General features: G+C 44.5%; 1 protein-coding gene across 1 annotated transcript in view; it reads left to right on the top strand.

Moving 5' to 3' along the window:
- The window catches only part of LOC133513977 (neuronal-specific septin-3-like), a 57,912-nt gene that overhangs the window by 8,008 nt on the left and 30,119 nt on the right, over positions 1-19,785 (top strand). The window contains 2 exon segments of the mRNA XM_061845118.1: positions 16,981-17,634; positions 17,637-17,735. Of these exon segments, the coding sequence (XP_061701102.1) occupies positions 16,981-17,634; positions 17,637-17,735 (753 nt within the window).

Here is a 19,785-nt window from a genome sequence, read left to right as displayed (position 1 = left end):
AGCCTTGGCCTCACATCCAATCTTTTACCTGACAGCTGGCGTGTCAAACTCATCTTTATCGTGGCCCACAATGTAGTTACGGTTTCTGTCAGAGGGCCATTATGACTGAAACCATGAAAATCTTTAAATGACCCATCATATTTACACATAAATTAGTTTTGGAATCAGAAATCAAGGATATTGACTTTTTACAATATTGTTGATGTTTGGTAACACAAAAATGCTTGCAATATCTCAATCTCATCATTTATGATATGACAATTTGAAATTTTGTTTCAGATTTGAACAAAAATTGGGCGTTGATCCACACGATTTGCCTTCGCGGGCCACATAAAATCATGTGGCAGGCCGCATCTGAGTTTGACACCTGTGCCTTACAGTGTACAAAAATGATATATGTGGCTGCCTTAAAATGTCCACATTTCAACCTACAAGAACTTCACTTCCAACTAAGAGAAAAATGTAATCTCGGTGAGCCTATTGTACAATTTGACAAATCAAGTTAATTTAAAACCATTTCCTACAGCTAAATTTGCCTTCGTTTGACTTTTCGTTGTTTTAGTAACAGTGATATTGTTGGGCAAGCTCTGAATTTGCACATTCCTACTTTATATTTTTGTCTGTTTGACGCCTCCGATTGGCTGGGCGACCAGCTAAGGGTGAACCCAGCCTCTCGCCTGAAGATAGCTGGGATATGTTCCAGCACGCCCGTGACCCTAGTGAGGATAAGTGGCACAAAAGATGGATAGCCAGCTCATGTGTATGCACTGATAAAGAAAAAATACATCCAATAGTTTACTCAGTAGTGCAGTTCAATTTTCAGTACTTTATTTTTAGTCAAGTAAAGCTTCAGTTCTCGAACGTCACCGTTTTTGAACAAATGGGTTTTCGAATGAAAATTTCGAGATTTTCTTGCTTCTGTTTTTGAATGAAAATCGGTACTCGAACGCCCGCGACAAAACCCAGAAACATAATATTGCGCGCGGTCGGACCAGCTGACCCACGACGCGCTTTGTTGTGAATTCCCGCGAGTTCCATCGAGGACTACCGTATTATCCCCCAATCATGGCTCCAAAGAAGGCAAGTTGCTTGTTTAAAGTTATGTACTTTTGTTAATAAAAAAAAGGCTGGGGGAGTCGCTACAGGTACAGCAATGCACTCCCAGCCTAGTGTACTGTACTACTAAACTAAGGGAAAAAAAATAATATTTCTTAAATTATTTTATTATATACAGTATTTAAACTATACATGTATTTCTACTACGCAATTTATTATCAGGAAAAGCTAAAAAAAATGCTTTAAAAAGCACAATATTTTAGTCTTGGAACGCATTATTTCTTTATCCATTCATTGTAAGGGGAAACATGGACTTGTTTCCGAACAAATCACTTCCCGAAGCGTTTTCTGGAACGGATTGTGGTCGAGAACCGAGGCATCACTAATTACTTCCCCAAACCCTAACTGATTTTGTGAAAAATGTGTTTGTTTTAATGTGGAGGAAGTGTACAACCAGATCCTGTCGCGTTTTGAGTCATTTATTGTGGGAGGACAACTCACTTTTAGGGACATTTGTTTTCCAGCATGAGTGTCAACATTTATGTTGAGACCTCAACCACAACATAAGCCAAATGTAAAACATTCAAACTACATATAATATAAACTACATAAATAAACATACATCATTTATATTATGTACCCAAGTTTGTATGCGTACAGCAAAACATTTCCTATACGTGTTGGTTTTGCATTTTTGGACTGTGACCCTTCACTCTGAAGGCCGCGTCGCCGTGACAACGCACCTGGTCGCAATGCCATATGCATCTGACAGTTCCCGGCCGAGGACATCCTCCCCAGTCACCCCATTTGGCTCGGTTTTCTTTTTTTTTTTTCCTCTTTCCGAAGCACAAGGGAGTGACCAAAAGGAGCCATTTTGAAGACGTGGCTGACATCAATACGGCAGTAATGACGGAGTTGCTGAGGATCCTGCCTGGAAGATTTTTCATTTTTTTTCCAGGAGTAGACGAACACGTGGCAGAGAAGTTTGGAAAAGTGCGTACACCAGTCCTGCCACTTTTCTTACACACCTCTTTCGATGAAAAAATAAAATAAAATGAAACCAATCCCTCGGGAAGCGTCGCTTTAGTGCACAAAGCACGCCCCGACCCCGTTGATGGAAAAACTCAGCATCAACAACATCTGCTCCATCAGCTGACAGGAGCGGCTTTCAGTCATGTGACTCCTCCGGCCGCAGGCCCGTGGAGAAAAAAAAAAAAAAAAAAAAAGGCCGTGGAAGTGGGAGGGAAGCGTGGATGTATGTGAGGAGGGGGAGGGAAGCCAGAGGGTGGGGGGGGGAGCTGAAGGGAGGAAAAGAGGAGGCAAGAGAAGTTGTGAAAAAAGTGAGCAGTGAGAGAGGAGAGACTTGAGTTTGGATCTGGTGTTTTCTTTTCTTGTCTTTTCTTTTCTTCCCCTCCCTCCTGCTCTGCTTCTCCTTTTGCGCCGGATTCCTAATTTGGGATTTGTTTAAAATCTGGACTGCTTCTTCGGGCGACGTTTCCTTGCTGGGTGAAAGGGAACCCTCGCATGATAAACACACTCGTCACCCCCCCCCTAAAAAAAAAAAAAAAATGTCTGATTCCACAGTCAATGCTCACTTGGAGGGGATCATATCGGACTTTGAAGGTTAGTCGCGTACCTTCCTTTTCTCTCGAGTGATTTTCTTGCGTTTTGTCACTAAATATGGAAGCCCAGGGCCATGAGGACAGCAGCCGTAGATGTTTTCCACATGTTTCGATCGGGACTGGACAGCATCTGGAAAAACTGAGAGGGCTTTCTTGACATCTGTGGTTGTGGTTTAAGGGAAAATGCGTGCTAAAAGTGTCCTGAACTGTGTTTGTTAATGCTGTTGTGAGCTCGTAGCGGCAAAGCCCAAAAAAGGGTGCAATCAGCCTTTCTTCTCGGGAACCTGACTCACAATATGAGTGTGCCACTGACCATAAAAGAGGCTGGTACTTTTTTGGGGTGGTGTCCTCAAATATACTGCATTTGTCATACTTATATTTGATCGCTAATGCACAGAAATGTCTTTTCGACCTCTGGAAAGGGGACAAAGTGTTTTATTAGAAATGTTTTTGTCTTGCGATTGATTCCCGAACAGTCCCAGGGTGTAGTCCGGTGCTGGTCCCGCTGTGAAAATCAATGCTGCACCGATCGATCCCTGCGTGGATGAAACGTAATCTGCCATGATGGCTTTGAGGTACACAGTGTACAACAATGGTATCGATTTTGTGTAAACCCACACATGGGGACCAAAAATAGTAAACTGAAAAAAATAATGTGAAAGAAATTCCGTCATTATTGTGACATTTAACGAAATTAAATAATTTTGGTGATCCTGGTTGACTTGAAACAGGAAAGACAGTGAAACAAAAAAAAATGAAATTTGCATTTTTGCAGTGTATGAAACTGTACTTTATGCATTTTCTATAGTGGATGTGCTTATTAAGGTGACTTATAAAATGGAGCCCATCCGAGCAGATTTGGTGCGAAAGGGGAAGTACAGACCTGCACTGTTTGCCATCCATTTGCAGTAAAAGATTACATAAATTGTAGTTATCCGTATGCAGTGGTTAGCTCAGATACCTGCATGAGCAGTCATGTTTTTTGTTTACTTTCATCTTGGAGGTCTGATATTAGAAGTTTTCACAGCTGTCCGGAATGGAGGATTTGTGCAGGTGGCGTCCACGGTTGTATTTTTTTTTTTTTTTTAGTTGACGTGCTGCCATGACTCATGACACCGAGTTACAGTGCAGTGGGGACCTCGGATTTCACACCCCTGGCCTCGGGGGTTGCACAATTCGAAATGACGTAAGACTCCAGCGGCTCTGGCAAAACTTCAGCAAATCTCATGAGACTTAAGACGCTGTAAACAGCTGAAGGGTTATTCCTGCAAGTGTTTAGTTCTTTCTTTGATTTTTCTATGATTTCGAGTCACAGTGATGGCAAAGTGTGATGATAGCTCATAAATGTTATTGCTATGCTACACGGCTAAGTCCATTGGCTACTGCTAATACAGACTGTTTTGATAATAAAAGAGAACGTAAACTACTATTTCAAAAATATCGACATGAAGGTGACGTGACGGTGACGACAACAATCCGCCCTACAACCCGATGGTCGCACTCTACCTGGTCGCACTCTATCTTCGAGCTTGTCGTCATTGTGCCTCTATGCAAGACGCTTAACCCACATTTCCTACGAATGAATGCGTTCGGCTGTTTGGCGGTAATCGGGAGGGGCCGCGGGGGCAGGATGGCTTTCGTCAGTCTGTCCAACAAGTAGGTTACCGCCACCAGGGTCTCACGGAGGTGTTAATGAATGTGTGAAGTTGTTATGCATCTTTGAGTGCCTAGAAAAGCGCTGGAAAAGTGTAATGCATTGATTGTTTTTAGTACAATATTATCTTCAAACATAAAAACATATGTCTGAATTCACTATATAGGGGCTTTAATCATATCGAAAGAAATCTTTTTCTTCGGTTTTATCAGTCACTAAGAAAAGTTAGCGTGCTATCAAAACAAAAAAAATCCATCTATCAAGCCATTTTCTTGGCCGCTAATCCTCACAAGGGTCGCGGGGAGCCCTTGAGCCTATCGTCGACGGGCAGGAGGCGGGCTACACCCTGAATTGGTTGCCAGCCAATCGCAGGGCACATCGAGACAAACAGCCGCACTCACAATCACACCTACCAATTTAGAGTCTCAAATTAATGTTGCATGTTGTAGGGATGGGTGTGTGGGGGGACTGGAGTGCCCACGCAGGCACTGGGAGAACATGCAAATTCCACACAGGGAGGGCTGGGATTGAACCCCTACTGTGAGGGCAATATTTTCCAGCTGCGTCACCTTCCCGCCCACCCTTTAAAATAATTTTAGATAAGCTATTGTGTCACAATTTTGACATTTTTTTCCACATAACATTATGTAAAGTACATCAAACATGTGGCGGTATGGTAGCGCTGCTGGCAAAAGCGTTGGCCTCACAGTTCTGAGGTCCTGGGTTCAATCCCGGATTCGCCTGTGTGGAGTTTGCATGTTCTCCCCGTGCCTGCGTGCGTTTTCTCCGAGCACTCTGGTTTCCTCCCACATCCCCAAAAACATGCAACATTAATTTGAGACTCTTAAATTGTCCGTAGGCGTGATTGTGAGTGCAGCTGTTTGTCTCCATGTGCCCTGCGATTGGCTCGCAACGACTTCAGGGTGTACCCCGCCTACTGCCCGTTGACTGGTGGGATAGGCTCCGGCACTCCCTGCGACCCTCGTGAGGATAAGCGGCAAAGAAAATGGATGGATGCCCATAAAACATGTGACAATGGTCCCCGGGGCCAGACTTTTGACACCCCACCTGGGCCAACCTTGCTTCTCATCACTTGTCCCTTGCCCACACATTCACCTCACTTCTTCCTCACTCAGCAGCTTGTCCATCCTCAGGTCCATTTTTCCCCCTTGGGGGGGATGCAACAAGCCCACTTCTCCCCTTCCGTCGCCGAAGCCCCCACTCTATCTCACGCAGCCGTTGGAAAAACGCATCTACACTTGTCCAGGGCGGCTACTCCGTCAACACCAGCTTGTTCGCGGTATGCGCGCCGCACGTACCGCTGGCTCTTTAGGCCTTTACACGAGCCGAAAGATAAACTGCATTCTAAAGAGAAAAAAAAACAACCAAAGTGAGTGGGCGGGAGACATGTCCGCCATGTGGTTTAAAATCATGCTTTTCGTCTCGTGTGTGTGTGACACATAATGGAGCCAGTTTTTCTCAGCGAGTACTTTCCCCTGGAAGGGTTTCTGCGTGTTGATGCCTTCGTTTCACTAATGTGAGAACATTGCAGCACGTCCAGCGCAATTCTGTGACAGTTTACGTTCTATGAACTCTCAGGGTGTACAATTGGCAATCCGACGGGCGTTTTCATCGCCGTGATCGTGGGGACGAATCTGAGCAGTCGGCGAAGGCTGTCATATTGTCTCGCTGACAAGCATAAGCGACATTCTCAAACGCGGCCAAAGGAGAATTGTCAACGAGAACGCTGTTATGTCCACTTTAAGAATGGGGAATATTCTGTCATCCATGATTGTAGTTTTACTTGATTTTAAATACCCAATAAACAACACAATCATCATCTACACGATGTACTGTAGTGCCCTGAGATAAGACTGACTCAATTCACGAGTTCCTTGAGATGCGAGCCGTTGCTCGGCTGACTTTGCTTTGACTTCCGACTCGAAATTTGAGACACAAGTGAACTCAAATGAATAGCAATTCTTCCAAAAAAAAAAAAGAGATTTCCACTCCCAGTTGCACTTTACTGTAACTAACGGTGAAGAAAACTAAAGTCAACATAAAACAACTACGTTTAAAACAACCGCATAGCTTTCCGAGCCCGTTCAGTTGAATGCCATAGACAGGATAACGAATAGCATTAGTGTAGCATTATTATTATCGGCCTTTAATCAACTGACATATGGAGGCTAATTGGAGGATCACCTGTAGAAAGATTTTATAAAAACTCACAGGCGTCCATCCATCCATCAGTTTTCGTCACCGCTTATCCTCATGAGGGTCACGGGGAGTGCTGGAGCCTATCCCTGCTGTCAACGGGACCTCAGAACTGTGAGGCCAACGCTTTACCAGCATATATTCTTAATTCTTTGAAATGATTAATATTTGTCATGCGAAAGGCTGGACCACGGTCAAGAAGGGCGTGGCCTGGCCACCGCTCCGACCGGTTTCATCTATGACACCTGTCGCTGGTCACAGCTGTTTCTCATGATGTACTATGATTAGACAATGTCTTAAAATTGGAGTTTTGTCACTGGGATCTGCCAGTTCGTTGAGTATGGTTTCCCGCATCCAGGGTTACTCCGCCACTGCGCCATTATAGTCCAGTCACACTTTTGTTACGCTCTTTAGTTGTCTCATCCTGCCTTCTTGGACTGTGCACAATTTTAGTTTATAATCAAACCCATTGAACATCATGTCCTCGTCTTGGAGTCCTGCATTTGGGTCCGCCCCCGCACCGTTGGTTAGTGACAGGATTCTATTTATCCATCCATGCATATTCTGAGCCGCTTATACTCACGATGCTGGAGCTTATCCCAGCCGTCAATGGGCAGGAGCAGGGGCACACCCTGAACTTGTTGCCAGCCAATCGTAGGGCACATGGAGACAGGCAACAGTCTCACTCACAATCACACCTATGGACAATTTAGAGTCTCCAATTAATTAATGCATGTTTTGGGGGTGCGGGAGGAAACCGGAGGCACCGGGAGAACATGCAAACTCCACACAGGCGGGGCCGGAATTGAAACCGGGTCCTCAGAACTGTGAGGGCAACGCTCCAACCATTTTTTTTTTTTTTTTTTTTTGCATCGTGCCACCAATTATATTTCCATTCATTTCAATGGGGAAAGTTGATCTAAGATGCTTCGAGTTACAAGTATGATCATGGAATTAATTAAAGGGTTTATTTGAAGGCAGCAGTGTATTTTTTTTGCAGATTTTTCTTTTTTTTTTTTTTTTTTTTATAAAATATTTTGACATGTTTGGCTTCACAGCAGAAGTGGGGGCCAAGCACGCACACACAAAGCACAGAGGCTGCCGGGCCTTCCATTTCACTGACGGGGTTAAGATAATTTTATTCCATGACGAGCTGAAAGGGGATGCGTTCTTTTGAAAAACAGGATCTTTGCGTGCAATGTAAAAAATATCTGATAACCCGGCAAGAAGACATGTGGCTTCGATTGATTTCTTTTGTCGCTGCAGCTGTCACTTATCTCTTTTTCGCTCGGCTGACCTCTTTCCTCAGAGCTTTTTTTTCTTCCCCCCACCTCCTCAGACCGCCAGGGAGACTTGCTGGCTCAGGGATAGGAAATTCCATCGGAGCTGGATTTCGGTTCTGGGTGACGAGGCTAGAACACAAATGTTCGGTGTCAGAGGAGATACAATAGAAGAGCTGTATAACAAAGAACCGCTGGAAATTCTTGTTTTGAACGACTGTATGAGAGGTACGTAGTAGAACAATTTCAGGCAGGGCGTTCAGTATTTGGGCTCGCAGTGGGGACTTCATTTATCCATCCATCCATCCATCCATTTTCTTTGCCGCTTATCCTCACGAGGGTCACTGGGAATGCCGCAGCCTATCTCAGGTGTCAACTTGCACGAGGCAGGGTACACCCTGAACTGGTTGCCAGCAATTTGCGGGAAAACCCACGCAGGCACGGGGAGTACATGCAAACTCCACACAGGCGCGGCCGGGATCGAACCCGGATCCTCAGAACTGTGAGGCCAACGCTTTGCAAGCTGATCCCACCGTGCCGCCTACTTAATTTATCTCACTTCTTAATACCACCACTATAACAGTTATAGAAAACAATATTATGCAAAATGCAACTTAAGTGCACCAAACTGAACCACGTGCATCATCTGGACCAGTTCATAAATAATAAATAAAAAAAAAAAGCTTTACTGCAATACATCATACTCACCAGAGATGGTAATTATTAAATGTATTATTAATGTGTGCTGATTGTTGCAGGCATGTTTTGCTTGTCAAACTCATCGACGCATGTGAAAACGGTGACGTTATTGCGGCCCAGCCCAACCAAATCAAATTTGATATAGAAACATTTCATAGCTACTATTTAACACTAATGGAAGCAGTGCCGCCAAGAGGCAAGAATTTCCTGTAACAAATATTAAAAGTTAAATCTAGTTTGGGCTTTATAGAGGGTTTACAAACTGTTCAGAAATACGGAAAGCCGTTTCGAATTCATTCATGCAGGATTATCAAAAGCTTGTGATACAACAATAAATGTTGGCTCACAACTTATCATCATATCTATTAATAAAACTGCGCTGATTTTATTTCGTCAAAGAGGAAGAAGAAAACAAGCGGCACAGTGGATTCAATGGGTAAAGCATTGACCTCACAGTTTTGAGCACCCGGGTTCGATCCCGGCCTCACTTATGTGGCGTTTACATGTTATCCCCCGTGGCTGCGTGGGTTTTCTCCGGGCACTCCACTTTCCTCCCACATTCCAAAAACATGCAATATTAATTGGGCACTCTAAATTGCCCCTAGGTGTGATTGCGAGTGCGGCTGTATGTCTCTATGTACCCTGCGATTGGCTGGCAGCCAGTTCAGGGTGTACCTCACCTCCTGGGATAGGCTCCAGCACTCCCCCATGACACTCGTGAGGCTAAGCAGTAAATGGAAAATGGATGGATGGAAGAGGAGAACAGTTCCTACTTTTTTGGATACTTCATGGCTCAGAGGGTCAAAAATAACAGAAGCTCCTTTCAGCATTATGCAGTGCAGTTCTATACGTCACTGCAAAATAATATTTAGCTTCATGGAAAGAAGGGTTGTGGGCAGTGGGGGGGGAATCATGGTGTTGATGTTATCAAACCACCATCTGAAAACAGAAGTTTGAAATGAATGTGGCGCAAGATTTCTTTTATACAAGTATGAGGAAGTGCGTTCATTGGTCACATGCAGGGAAACTTTGATGGTTTCCTTGTTTTGTAAGTATGATTTAGCGAGGGTCAAACTATTTGTCAAAGATGGAAACATTTGCGGGACATCCATCAGAAGTATGTCCTCAACTTTTGATCTTTAACATTTTTAAATGGCGGAACCGCGAGGGAGGAGGAGGTCTTATTTTTCCATAAGTGAAGTTCAATGTTAACAGCTTTCAGTTGTACGCGGGTGCAGCGGGGAGGCAGTAGCAGCATTCACTCATTGCTTGTACATACCCAGAGAAAACCCACGCAACCTTGAGGGGAACATGAAAACTCCACAAAGCTTGGGCCGACATTCTGACTCTGAACCTCAGAACCTGTGTAGCACTGCATCACTGTGATTTCCGTATGTAATAAAACATATCCGGGGGCAGCACGGTGGATCAGCTGGAAAGCGTTGGGCTGACAGCACTGAGGTCCTGGGTTCAATCCCGGACCTGCCTGTGTGGAGTTTGCATGTTCTACCCGTGCCTGCGCGGATTTCCTTTGGGCACTCCGGTTTCCTCCCACATCCCAAAAACATGCAACATTAATTGGACGCTCGAAATTGCCCCGCGGTGTGATTGTAAGTGCGGCCGTTTGTCTTGATGTGCCCTGCGATTGGCTGGCGACCAGTCCAGGGTGTACACGGCAACCTGCCAGTTGACAGCTGGGATAGGCTCCCGAACTCCCCGCGACTCTTGTGAGGATAAGCGGCTAAGAAAATGGATGGATGGATAATACCTATCCATCATGATTATATAATGTGGTGTTTTTTCTCCAGTTTTTATGTTGTAATAGTCACACTGTATAGTTCCATCCATCCATGTTTTTTTTGACCAATTATCCTCACAAGGATTGTGGGGTGCTGGACCCTTTACCAGCTTTCCTCGGGCGAGAGGTGGGATACATCCTGAACTGCAATTGCAATACTGTATATTTTATAATGTTAGTAGTTTTTTTAAAAAAGCTTAATTTACAGGAAAATCAAATAATTTCACATTTGCAGGTGTAGCTCATCGTAGTGGAAACTGACATATTATACAAAAAATGGCTGTGATTTCATGTATTTTTTGTGAAACCTCCAAATTCTTCTTTCCAAAATCTGTTTACAATACATTTCTGCAACCTTTTTTAATTTTAATGAACTTGGAATACTCCCCTCAGTGGCCAAGTCGGGCCCACCAGAAGAGGGGCAATGAATTAATAACAGTTAATTAAATTCAGTATAATTGTTGTTGTGATATCGTAGAACAAAAATTGTAAAAATGTGCAAGGCTTTTTTGACTGAGGCTGGAACCGATTAATGGCATTTCCATTCATTTTAAAGGGGGAAATATGATTTGAAATGCGAGATGGAATTAATTAAACCCTCAAGGTACTGTGTGAGGGAAAAAAAAGTTGTTGATCTATTTGAGCCACTCAGACTTTATCCATCTACTACAAAACATCACATATGTCAGCTGAAAAACATCATCATGCTCAGCTGCGAGGTCCTCCGTATTTGGCGAGTACATTTATAGTTTGTCCCTCAAAAGAAATGGAGAATACACATTAAAGGGCCACTGTCATGAAATACATTTTTAGTATGTTATTAATGAAAAAAACGTCAGCCGGTACGGACCCATTCGTTTTTTCCACCACAAAACATGATTTTGACATATACTGCTTTTTGTAACTCCCGCCATGAAAATCCTCTCGAGGGATATGTTTTCGAGAGGAAGCAGGAAGTGACGTACTGCGTAGGAGCGTCCTCAAGCGGACTCGTTTGTTTCTATTAGTTTTACCTGCTGGAAGCTAGCTCGTTGTTCCTTTGTGTTAGCCAAAATGCTGGCTCGTTGCATTGCTGGATATTGCTCAAACACTTGGGAGGATGGATTTACCCTTCATAAGTTTCCAAGAGACCTGGTTCGTCGTGAAAAATGGATTGCACAGGTGCCAAGAACGAGAGCTTCGTGTCGACAAGGCCGAGCCGGCAAGCCTGACGCGAAAGGGGTCGCACCCCTGTCATACATGCGCGGATCTTTTGTTACGTTATGAGAGATGGATTACGTGGTCCCCTGAAACTCTTTTTTTTTTTTTTTTTTAGTAGCATGATCCGCATATCATCTAAAGATTGCCTCAGTAAATTCACTCGGTTGTTAGATGTTCTCTTCTTCGAAAAGAGCTTCCGTGTCAGAAGGGGCGTGTCTGTCTCCCACAGTAGGGGCCGCAGCGTGTTTTCAATGGCGAATGTCCGGGGTGACATCACGGGCATGAGATGCAGCCAATATGGCGACCACTTGGATGTCGTCGAATGACACTTGGATGACGCGCTCTCCGCTCATATTTATTTTTTCGTATAGAGATTGAAGTCAATAATGTTATATGTATTTTTCATTACAGTATCTATTTTAGAATGTATGAATGTATAGGGATGACACTTGGGCTTTAAAGGTACAAATGCTAAACAGGCACGAGTACAGCAGCAAGTTGCGCATCTCTTGTTTCCTGTTCATGCAAAGATGTATTAATGAGTGCGAGCCTCCCTCGTCCTCATCCGTGCACATGCACAACCTTGAGCTCCAGCTGTGTTTGAACAAACACACGCACATACTGCATCAACAAGGCTTTTGGCGTGTTGTTTCAATGGTCACACAGCGCACTCACCACAGTTAGCACAACAGCGGGCGAACGTGTCATTATATCGCAGTCACGGTCAAACACAGTCTGTGGGATAAGCTCGGCACTCGACTCGCGCCTTTTGTCGTTGTTGTTGTTTACAATGACAGTACATAAACTGGGAGCTATTCTCATGTAGGGAAGAGTAGAAAGAGAAAGTAAAGCAGACATTAAAAGGAGTACGTTTGGACATCCATCCATCCATCCATCCATTTTCTTTGTCGCTTATCCTCACAAGGGTTGTGGGGAGCGCTGGAGCCTATCCCAGCTGTCAAAGGGCAGAATAACTACAAGTTGTGGATTAGACTAGTGATTCGCACGTCTGCCTGTCAGTGCTGGGGTTCTGTGTCTGAATCTCGACTTCGACCTTCCTGTGGGCGGTTTGCATGTTCTTTGCTTACTCCAGCGTCCTAGCATGTTTCGAAAACATTCGTGTTGGGTTTGGGCTCACACGCCAGATCAAAAATGTCGTGTCACAGTAGCTTTTTCGACAAAAACAAAAGTTTTTGCAGCCGACAGCGGCCAGATAAAATCTCATACAACAAAAAAATCAAACGACGTGACTCGCCAAAATGGCGGCGCCCATGAAAATTCGTAATTGCCGATAAAAACACCATTAGATGATATCGGATTAACCTCAAATTTTCAAGGTACAGTACATATGCCATGACCTATCAGATTAATGCTTTTCATGGTTCAGCGGACTATTCCTTTAAATGTGTAAGCCATGAGTGACGTAATAAACAAAATGCTGCCCTGACTAAGCAGTGTAGTTGGCGGAAACGGATGTTGAGGCAACTTATCTTGATTGACTGCTTCCTTCTTCAACGACGCATGACGAATATCCATTTTTTTTAACAAAATAGGCTTACTCAGCTAGACTTTCAATCTTGAGGCAAAATAATGCCTCGCGACTCCAACAGAGCGAGGGAAGAGGCAGAGTTTTACGACACTTCTCAGACAGTGCAAGTGTAAACATAGCTAAGAGACCAGTAGTAAGGATTTACCATATTTGAACACGCGATGTGTTTGTAGACCAATACGAAATTAGCACAATGTGGAAGTCAACCATCACAGAGCTGGCATCTACGTGACATATTTGGTTGATGATCAACTTCATCGTGTAAAACATACTGATTTCACCCAAAATAACCCATGGAGTCACATATTTAAAGGGGAAATCCACTGGTTTGCATTAACAATAAGTCATATAATGTGAAGAAATAGCAGTATCGGTTGATCGGGGAGACAGAGGAATACTTCCATAAAGATTTGAACCTGTGGCTGTAAATGGTGAATATTCGGATGGTTCTTCGGGCGGAATGATGCTGAGTCTGACAATTCGGAGGCCAACGCGGGACATAAGCCCCGGGGAGCTCCGGGCCAACAGCTGCAGATGGTTCTTGGGACCAGAATGACACTGAGTCTGACGAGCGAGCTCCGGCGGCGGGCCGCGAGGCAAGATACCAGGTGGCAGAGGCCGTTAGCCCCGGTCGCCGAAGCTAGGCTAAAGGCCTCCGCCAGCACCGAAGGCGGGCCACGAGCTCCAGCAGCGGGCCTCGAGCCGAGCTTCGACGTCCGGGGAGGCCTTTAGCCGAGCTTCGGTGGCGGCGAAGGCCTTTAGACTAGCTTCGGTGTCCGCGGCTAACGAAGCGGGCGGTGGCGGGCCACGAGCCGAGCTTCCAGGCGGCAGTGGCCGTTAGCAATGGACGCAGAAGCTAGGCTATAGGTCTCCGCCACCACCGAAGCTTGGCTAAAGGCATCCGCCGCCTGAAAGTCGGGACTCCGCGTCATTCCCGTCCGAAGAACCATCCGAATATTCAACATTAATTACAGCCACAGGTTCAAATCTGTATGAAAGTATTCCTCCGTCTTCCCGATCAACCGATACTGCTATTTCTTCATCATATGAGGATAAATCCGAGAAATCAGCACTGGGCATAATGGTGTCGCATGTAATCGAGTGTTTGGAACGGCACAGTACACGTCACAGGAAAATGGCAGCGCCCCTGAAAATTCCTAATTGTCAACAAAAATCTTCTCAAAACACTATTAAATTTGAGAGGATTTAGCATCACATTGTCAAAATAGGGTACATATTAGAGGACCTATTGGATACACTGTTACTCCAAAGCACTGGATTTCTCCTTTAAAAGAGGATTTGGATGTCTTGGGTTCTCTAGGGTTAAGTGAAACCCAGTCCCGGGGGGGATTATAATGAGCATTTGACCAAGGAAATCTGGGCTGCTGATTCACACACACGACATATTTGGCATTGCACCGAGTGACTACTGTGACCCGGCTGCTTCCCTGTTGACTCACTCGCTTACTACCATCAGCCACAGAAGCGCTGTGAAAAAGAGCGACTATTCCAGGAAGAACATCTTCTCCCATGCTGGTGCCTAGCCTAGAGCGGAGCCAGATGCCTGCGTGGGTTGAGTATTTATTTGGGACCGAGACTTATTGCCTGCACGGACTGGAGCTGCTGCGGTCGGAGGTGAGCCAGGTGTCACCCTCACATCTGTCGTCAAGCAAACGGTGGCCACAGAGAGAGCCTTCTTCAGACGGCTCAGTGGATTCGTTGTTGCGCTTAGCAGAAAATAGCGACTGTCAGAATTATTAATTTCACGGGAGGTTTGTTATTGTGGCTTTAGCAGTGAGTGGTGCGGAAACTGCAGTGCAGTACAGCAATCTATTTGTCCTCGTACTACAGTAGTACGCTCTTTGCTCGCACTAGTAAGCTAATTCAGCCCCAAGTACAACTGTATGGCGCCTGTGAGATAAAACTTTACAATTGTTGACAACTGTATTCTGCTGCTGTTCTTAGTAACATTATACAATTCTACAAAATGACATCTAGCGCTTCACTAGCAGTACGAGTGGCATGCAAATGTCACCTAGTACCGTTTTACCTCACTAGTAACTTCGTACTTAGTCCACCCTAGTTCAGGGGTGTCAAACTCACTCTTGTCGTGGGCCACATTGTAGTTATGGTTTTCCTCAGAGGCGCGTTAGGAATGTGAAACCATAAAAATTTTCAATCGCTGCATCATATTTACACACAAAATTTTTGAACTAGTTATTCATGTATGGCAACATGAAAAGGCTTATAATATCACAACATTCTCATTTATATGACAATTTGAAATTTTGGTCCAGATTGTCACAGGAATCATGGAAGTTGACTCCTCCGCGGGCCACACAAAATCATCTGGTGGGGCGCATCTCACAGTTCTTAGGACTGGAGTTCAAATCCCGGCCTCGCCTGTGTGGACTTTGCATGTTCTCTTGGTGCCTCCGGTTTCCTCCCACATCCCAAAAACATGCAACATCAATTGGACAGTCCAAACTGCCCATAGGTGTGATTGTGGGTGCAATTGTTGTCTGTCTCTATGCGCCCTGCGATTGGCTGGCAACCAGTTCTGGGTGTGCCCTGCCTCCTGCCCGTTGACAGTTGGGATGGGCTCCTGTGCTCCCCGTGACCCTCGTGAGGATAAGCGGTGAAGAAAATGGATGGATGGATGGATGCAAGAATAGATCAGCTATTTTGTTCATAGTCAGCCAGAGGTATGAAAAATGCAACGTTATCAATGTCTTTTCACCGTCAACCCTGCCATTTTGTGTTGCTTGTTTTGTTGACAAATTAAGGGCAAAAGTCCAGTTTTTCTTTTAATTCCCAATTTTTAAAAAGCACGATTCATGCAGCAAGTTCTTGAATGATGAAAAAAGAAATAACAATGGATTGATGAAAAAAAAAAGACCTAATTTCAATGTCGCCTTGGACGTCGACCTTTCCAACATGGCCGTTATATGAGCACGTTGATTGCACGGGCCACTTTGTTGCTATACTGAATCGACGCATTGTTATCTATGGTCAACTTGGGCAGACCCCCCTTTACAATTAGTTTTGAACAATGACGTCATTAATTTTGAATAACAAACTTTCGTGAAATTAACAATTTCAGTCGCTTGAGGCCCACGGGGTGACGTCTGCGCATGCGCCAATTGTTAAGACAGGTGTTCTTGATGTCTCCCACCACCACGATGTTGTTGTCGACGTAAATTGTCAGCGTAAAATATTGCATCATTTATTCTTTCAAGAGCTTTCGTCCAAACCGGCAGTTTAACGACGAGATTTGTTCGTTTCGGGTTTTTTTGTTTTGTTTTTGTTTTTGTTTTGACGTTGACGAGCGTGAACGTTATTTTTCAGCAAGTTTTTTTTGTTGTTTTTTTTGTTTTTGTTTTTACCAGCGCAATGTTATCGAGCTATATGAAGCGTGTCAAATCAGGTGAGGTTACCATGTGTAAATGCATTAAAAAAAATACGGCTTCCTACCATGACTTTAAAAAAAAAAAAAAATAATGCTTAGCTCCTGAAAGGTGCTTAGTATAAATGTTTATTTTTCACGGACACTTCTCTTGTTCTTTGCATGTTTATTCCTGTTTGTGGTTATAGTGGTTTGTAGTTGAGTAAGCAACTTGTGTTCCACTGCATAGACTGAATCTCCGAAGGAGCTTCCATAAAAGAATGCGTGTTTCTCCCAAAAATGACACCACACAGTGAAGGATTATCCCCTCTCTTTGTTGGAAGGCCTTAAATACAAGCGTTTCCGGCCCTGCCTAACTTGTAATTTTTAGATCGTGTTTGGTTTGCTTTGTCTAGTTTTTTTTTTTTTTTGCATACTTCTTCTAGGATGGGTTCAGGGTGCGTGAAGCCAATTTTCAGTCTTTTGTTTCTCGCCTAACCAGAAAAATTTTGTTTTCCAGCTCTGAAACGGTCATTTGAAGTGGAGGACACAGATTCATCCACGCACCCCTCGCCTCTGTCCCGTAGGACCACCAACCCCCTCCGCTCGTCGCTGTCCTCGACTTCCAGCCAGAGGAGCTATGACCTGAGCTCCCGCAACTCTGACTACTACTCGGCCAAATCGTCTCCCTCCGACTCATCCAATCCACGTTCTCCCAAGACCGGCATGAGGCGGGTCGAGTTATCAGGGGGTCGTAACCCCGAAGTGGCTTCTTCTCGCCGCACTGAAATCTCCATTGAGGTCTCCTCCAAGCAGATCGATAGCTCGCCCAGCGCTGGCATCACCCGCTTCGGCCTGAAGCGACCCGAGGTGAGCCTGGGTAGTCGGAGCACCCCGCCTGACGGCTCTCTTAATTCCGTCTCCAGTTCCGCGAGCAGGCGGGCAGAACTTAGCATGGCACGGCTGAACGAGCCGCCCGCGCCCCCCAGGAGGATGGAGGCCCAGCTCTCATCCACGCCCGTCTCTAGGATCCCCGAGCCGCCTCAGAGACGAGCGGAGTTGCCTTCGTCCTCCATCAGCCCGGTCGAGGTGGCCCGGAGGCCTGAAATTCCGAGTTTCAGACAACCGGATAGTTTTGTGCCGGCCGCTCCAGTGGAGAACAACAACCACCTGCCGCTCCTTCCCCCAGTGCGCCTCTGCCATGTGTGGCTGACAGCAGGGTGGAGTGGGTGCCGCCCACTGTCGCAGAGACCCCCACGCCTCAACCCACAGACCGTAAGTAAAGCACTTTTCTAATCCCCGACCCATGAGAACCTACAATGTCGCGCTGATGTTTCCCATCGATATGAATTATATTTGGAATTACAGTGGATACTCTTTTCTCGAACGTCTCCGTTCTCGAATTTCGAGATTTTTTATTTTTGTTTTGCTTCTGTTTTCGAACGAAAATCGGTACTCGAACGCCTGCGACAAGACCCGGAAATAAGGTAACGCGCGCGGCCAGACCGGGTGACCCCACGATGCATATAACAATAAGTATAACAATATGAAATTAACAGTTCTTAAATGGGAAGCTGTTTTAAAACATTTTACAAGAACAAATGCAATTTTTCGAAAAGGTTTAATAACTAAAAGTTGAGGCCAGCATAAAAAGTCATGTTATGTCATTATCCAAGCCGCTTATCCTCACAAGGGTTGCGGCAAAGCTGCAGCCTATCCGAGCTAGCTTCAGGTGAAAGGCGCAATACACCCTTAACTGGTCGCCAGTCAGATATCGACCTCGTTACTGAGCGGGAATCGATCCCACCCCGCCCGCACCAAAGGCCGGCGTGTGTACCACTCCACCATCAGCATAAAAAAAAAAGTTTATTCCTATTTTTTTTTTTTTTTTAAAGACTCTCTTCATGATTTGACCAGCCATGTAACAGGATGTCTGTTGTCCTACCGACGCAAATTAGAAATAGAAGCTAAGTTTACTCTTACCTGGAAACTATCACAAAATATTGACCACGTTGCCAGGTCAAGGCAAAGCGTTTTTGGGCAAATCAGGGTGGGAGGGAGCTTTTAAAAATACCACACACCACAGGATAATCGGCCAGGATAATTTTTTTTTTTTTTCTTAATTAGGCCTTTGCTGAATTGATTGCAAGGGAGGTAAAATGCTCAAATTTGGTCCAATTGTCATTATGTGTTTAGCCCTCTTAAAGGTCAAGTGTCATCCCGATAAACATTTTGAAATAGATATTGAAATGAAAAATACATATAACATTATTCACTTCAATGTCCACACGAAAAAATAAATATGAGCAGAGAGCGCGTCATCCACGCGCAAAGTTGCCGAAGTGTCATTCGACATCCAAGTGGTCGCCATATTGGCTGCATCTACTGCCCGTGACATCACCCCGGACATTCGCCATTGAAAACGCGCGGTGGCCCCTACTATTAAACATATTTAGATCATATGCGGATTACTTCTAACAGCAGACATGTCAAAATTATGTTTTGTGGTGAAAAAAACGTATGGGCCCATACCCACTGCCGTTTTTTTCATTAATAACATAGTAAAAATCATCCATTTCATGACACTTGACCTTTAATGTAGCAGTCTTCATTCAGAGGTACTCGTCAAACGGCAAACGAGCTTAAATGTTACAGAATATCCATTTCAGAATCTTTGCTACACAAAAAGTTGCTCATGCAGTATTGACTGTGGGTGAGGGTCCTGAAAGGCTTGATAGGGAAAAAGGACTGGACGACATTAATGTCCACTTATTTATGGGTTAAAAAATAAACATGTAGTGTCATTTTAATGTTTTAATTTTGTATCCAGACTAAGAAAGGAGGGCCACTAGCTCAAAAGTAGGTCATGCGGGTGATGATGAGAATTGCAGGTCCTGGTTCCAGAAAAGCGGGGAATGAAGACGCCAAGGACTATTGCAGCATGATTATAATTCATAGGGTTTTTAGGCTGGGGTTAGATTTGACATTAAGTGATTACATTTCAGACAAATTGAAGTTTTGCACAGTTATTGCCTCTTACGATAACTTTTCCTCTGTAATCTATAAATAATGGTGATTTGAAACTATTTAATTCACTATAGTTTGCAGGAGTGATTATCAAAGTGCGGTATGAGTCGTATTACTAGTGGTACATAGTCTCTCTCTAGTGGTGTGTATATATAATAATCACTGAATCAAGAGTGTGCACAACGTGGCAGTGAATTTTAATAAAAATATAAATCTATATCAGATTAATCTCTATTAAAAGCAGGACAGTACTTTGTTTACATACAGCTCAGTTTTATTACACTTTTTAGCATGACAC

Source organism: Syngnathoides biaculeatus, chromosome 16, assembly GCF_019802595.1.
Source record: "Syngnathoides biaculeatus isolate LvHL_M chromosome 16, ASM1980259v1, whole genome shotgun sequence".
NCBI lineage: Eukaryota > Metazoa > Chordata > Actinopteri > Syngnathiformes > Syngnathidae > Syngnathoides > Syngnathoides biaculeatus.
Note: the sequence above shows the minus strand (reverse complement) of the source record. Positions and strands in the feature narration are given on the sequence as shown.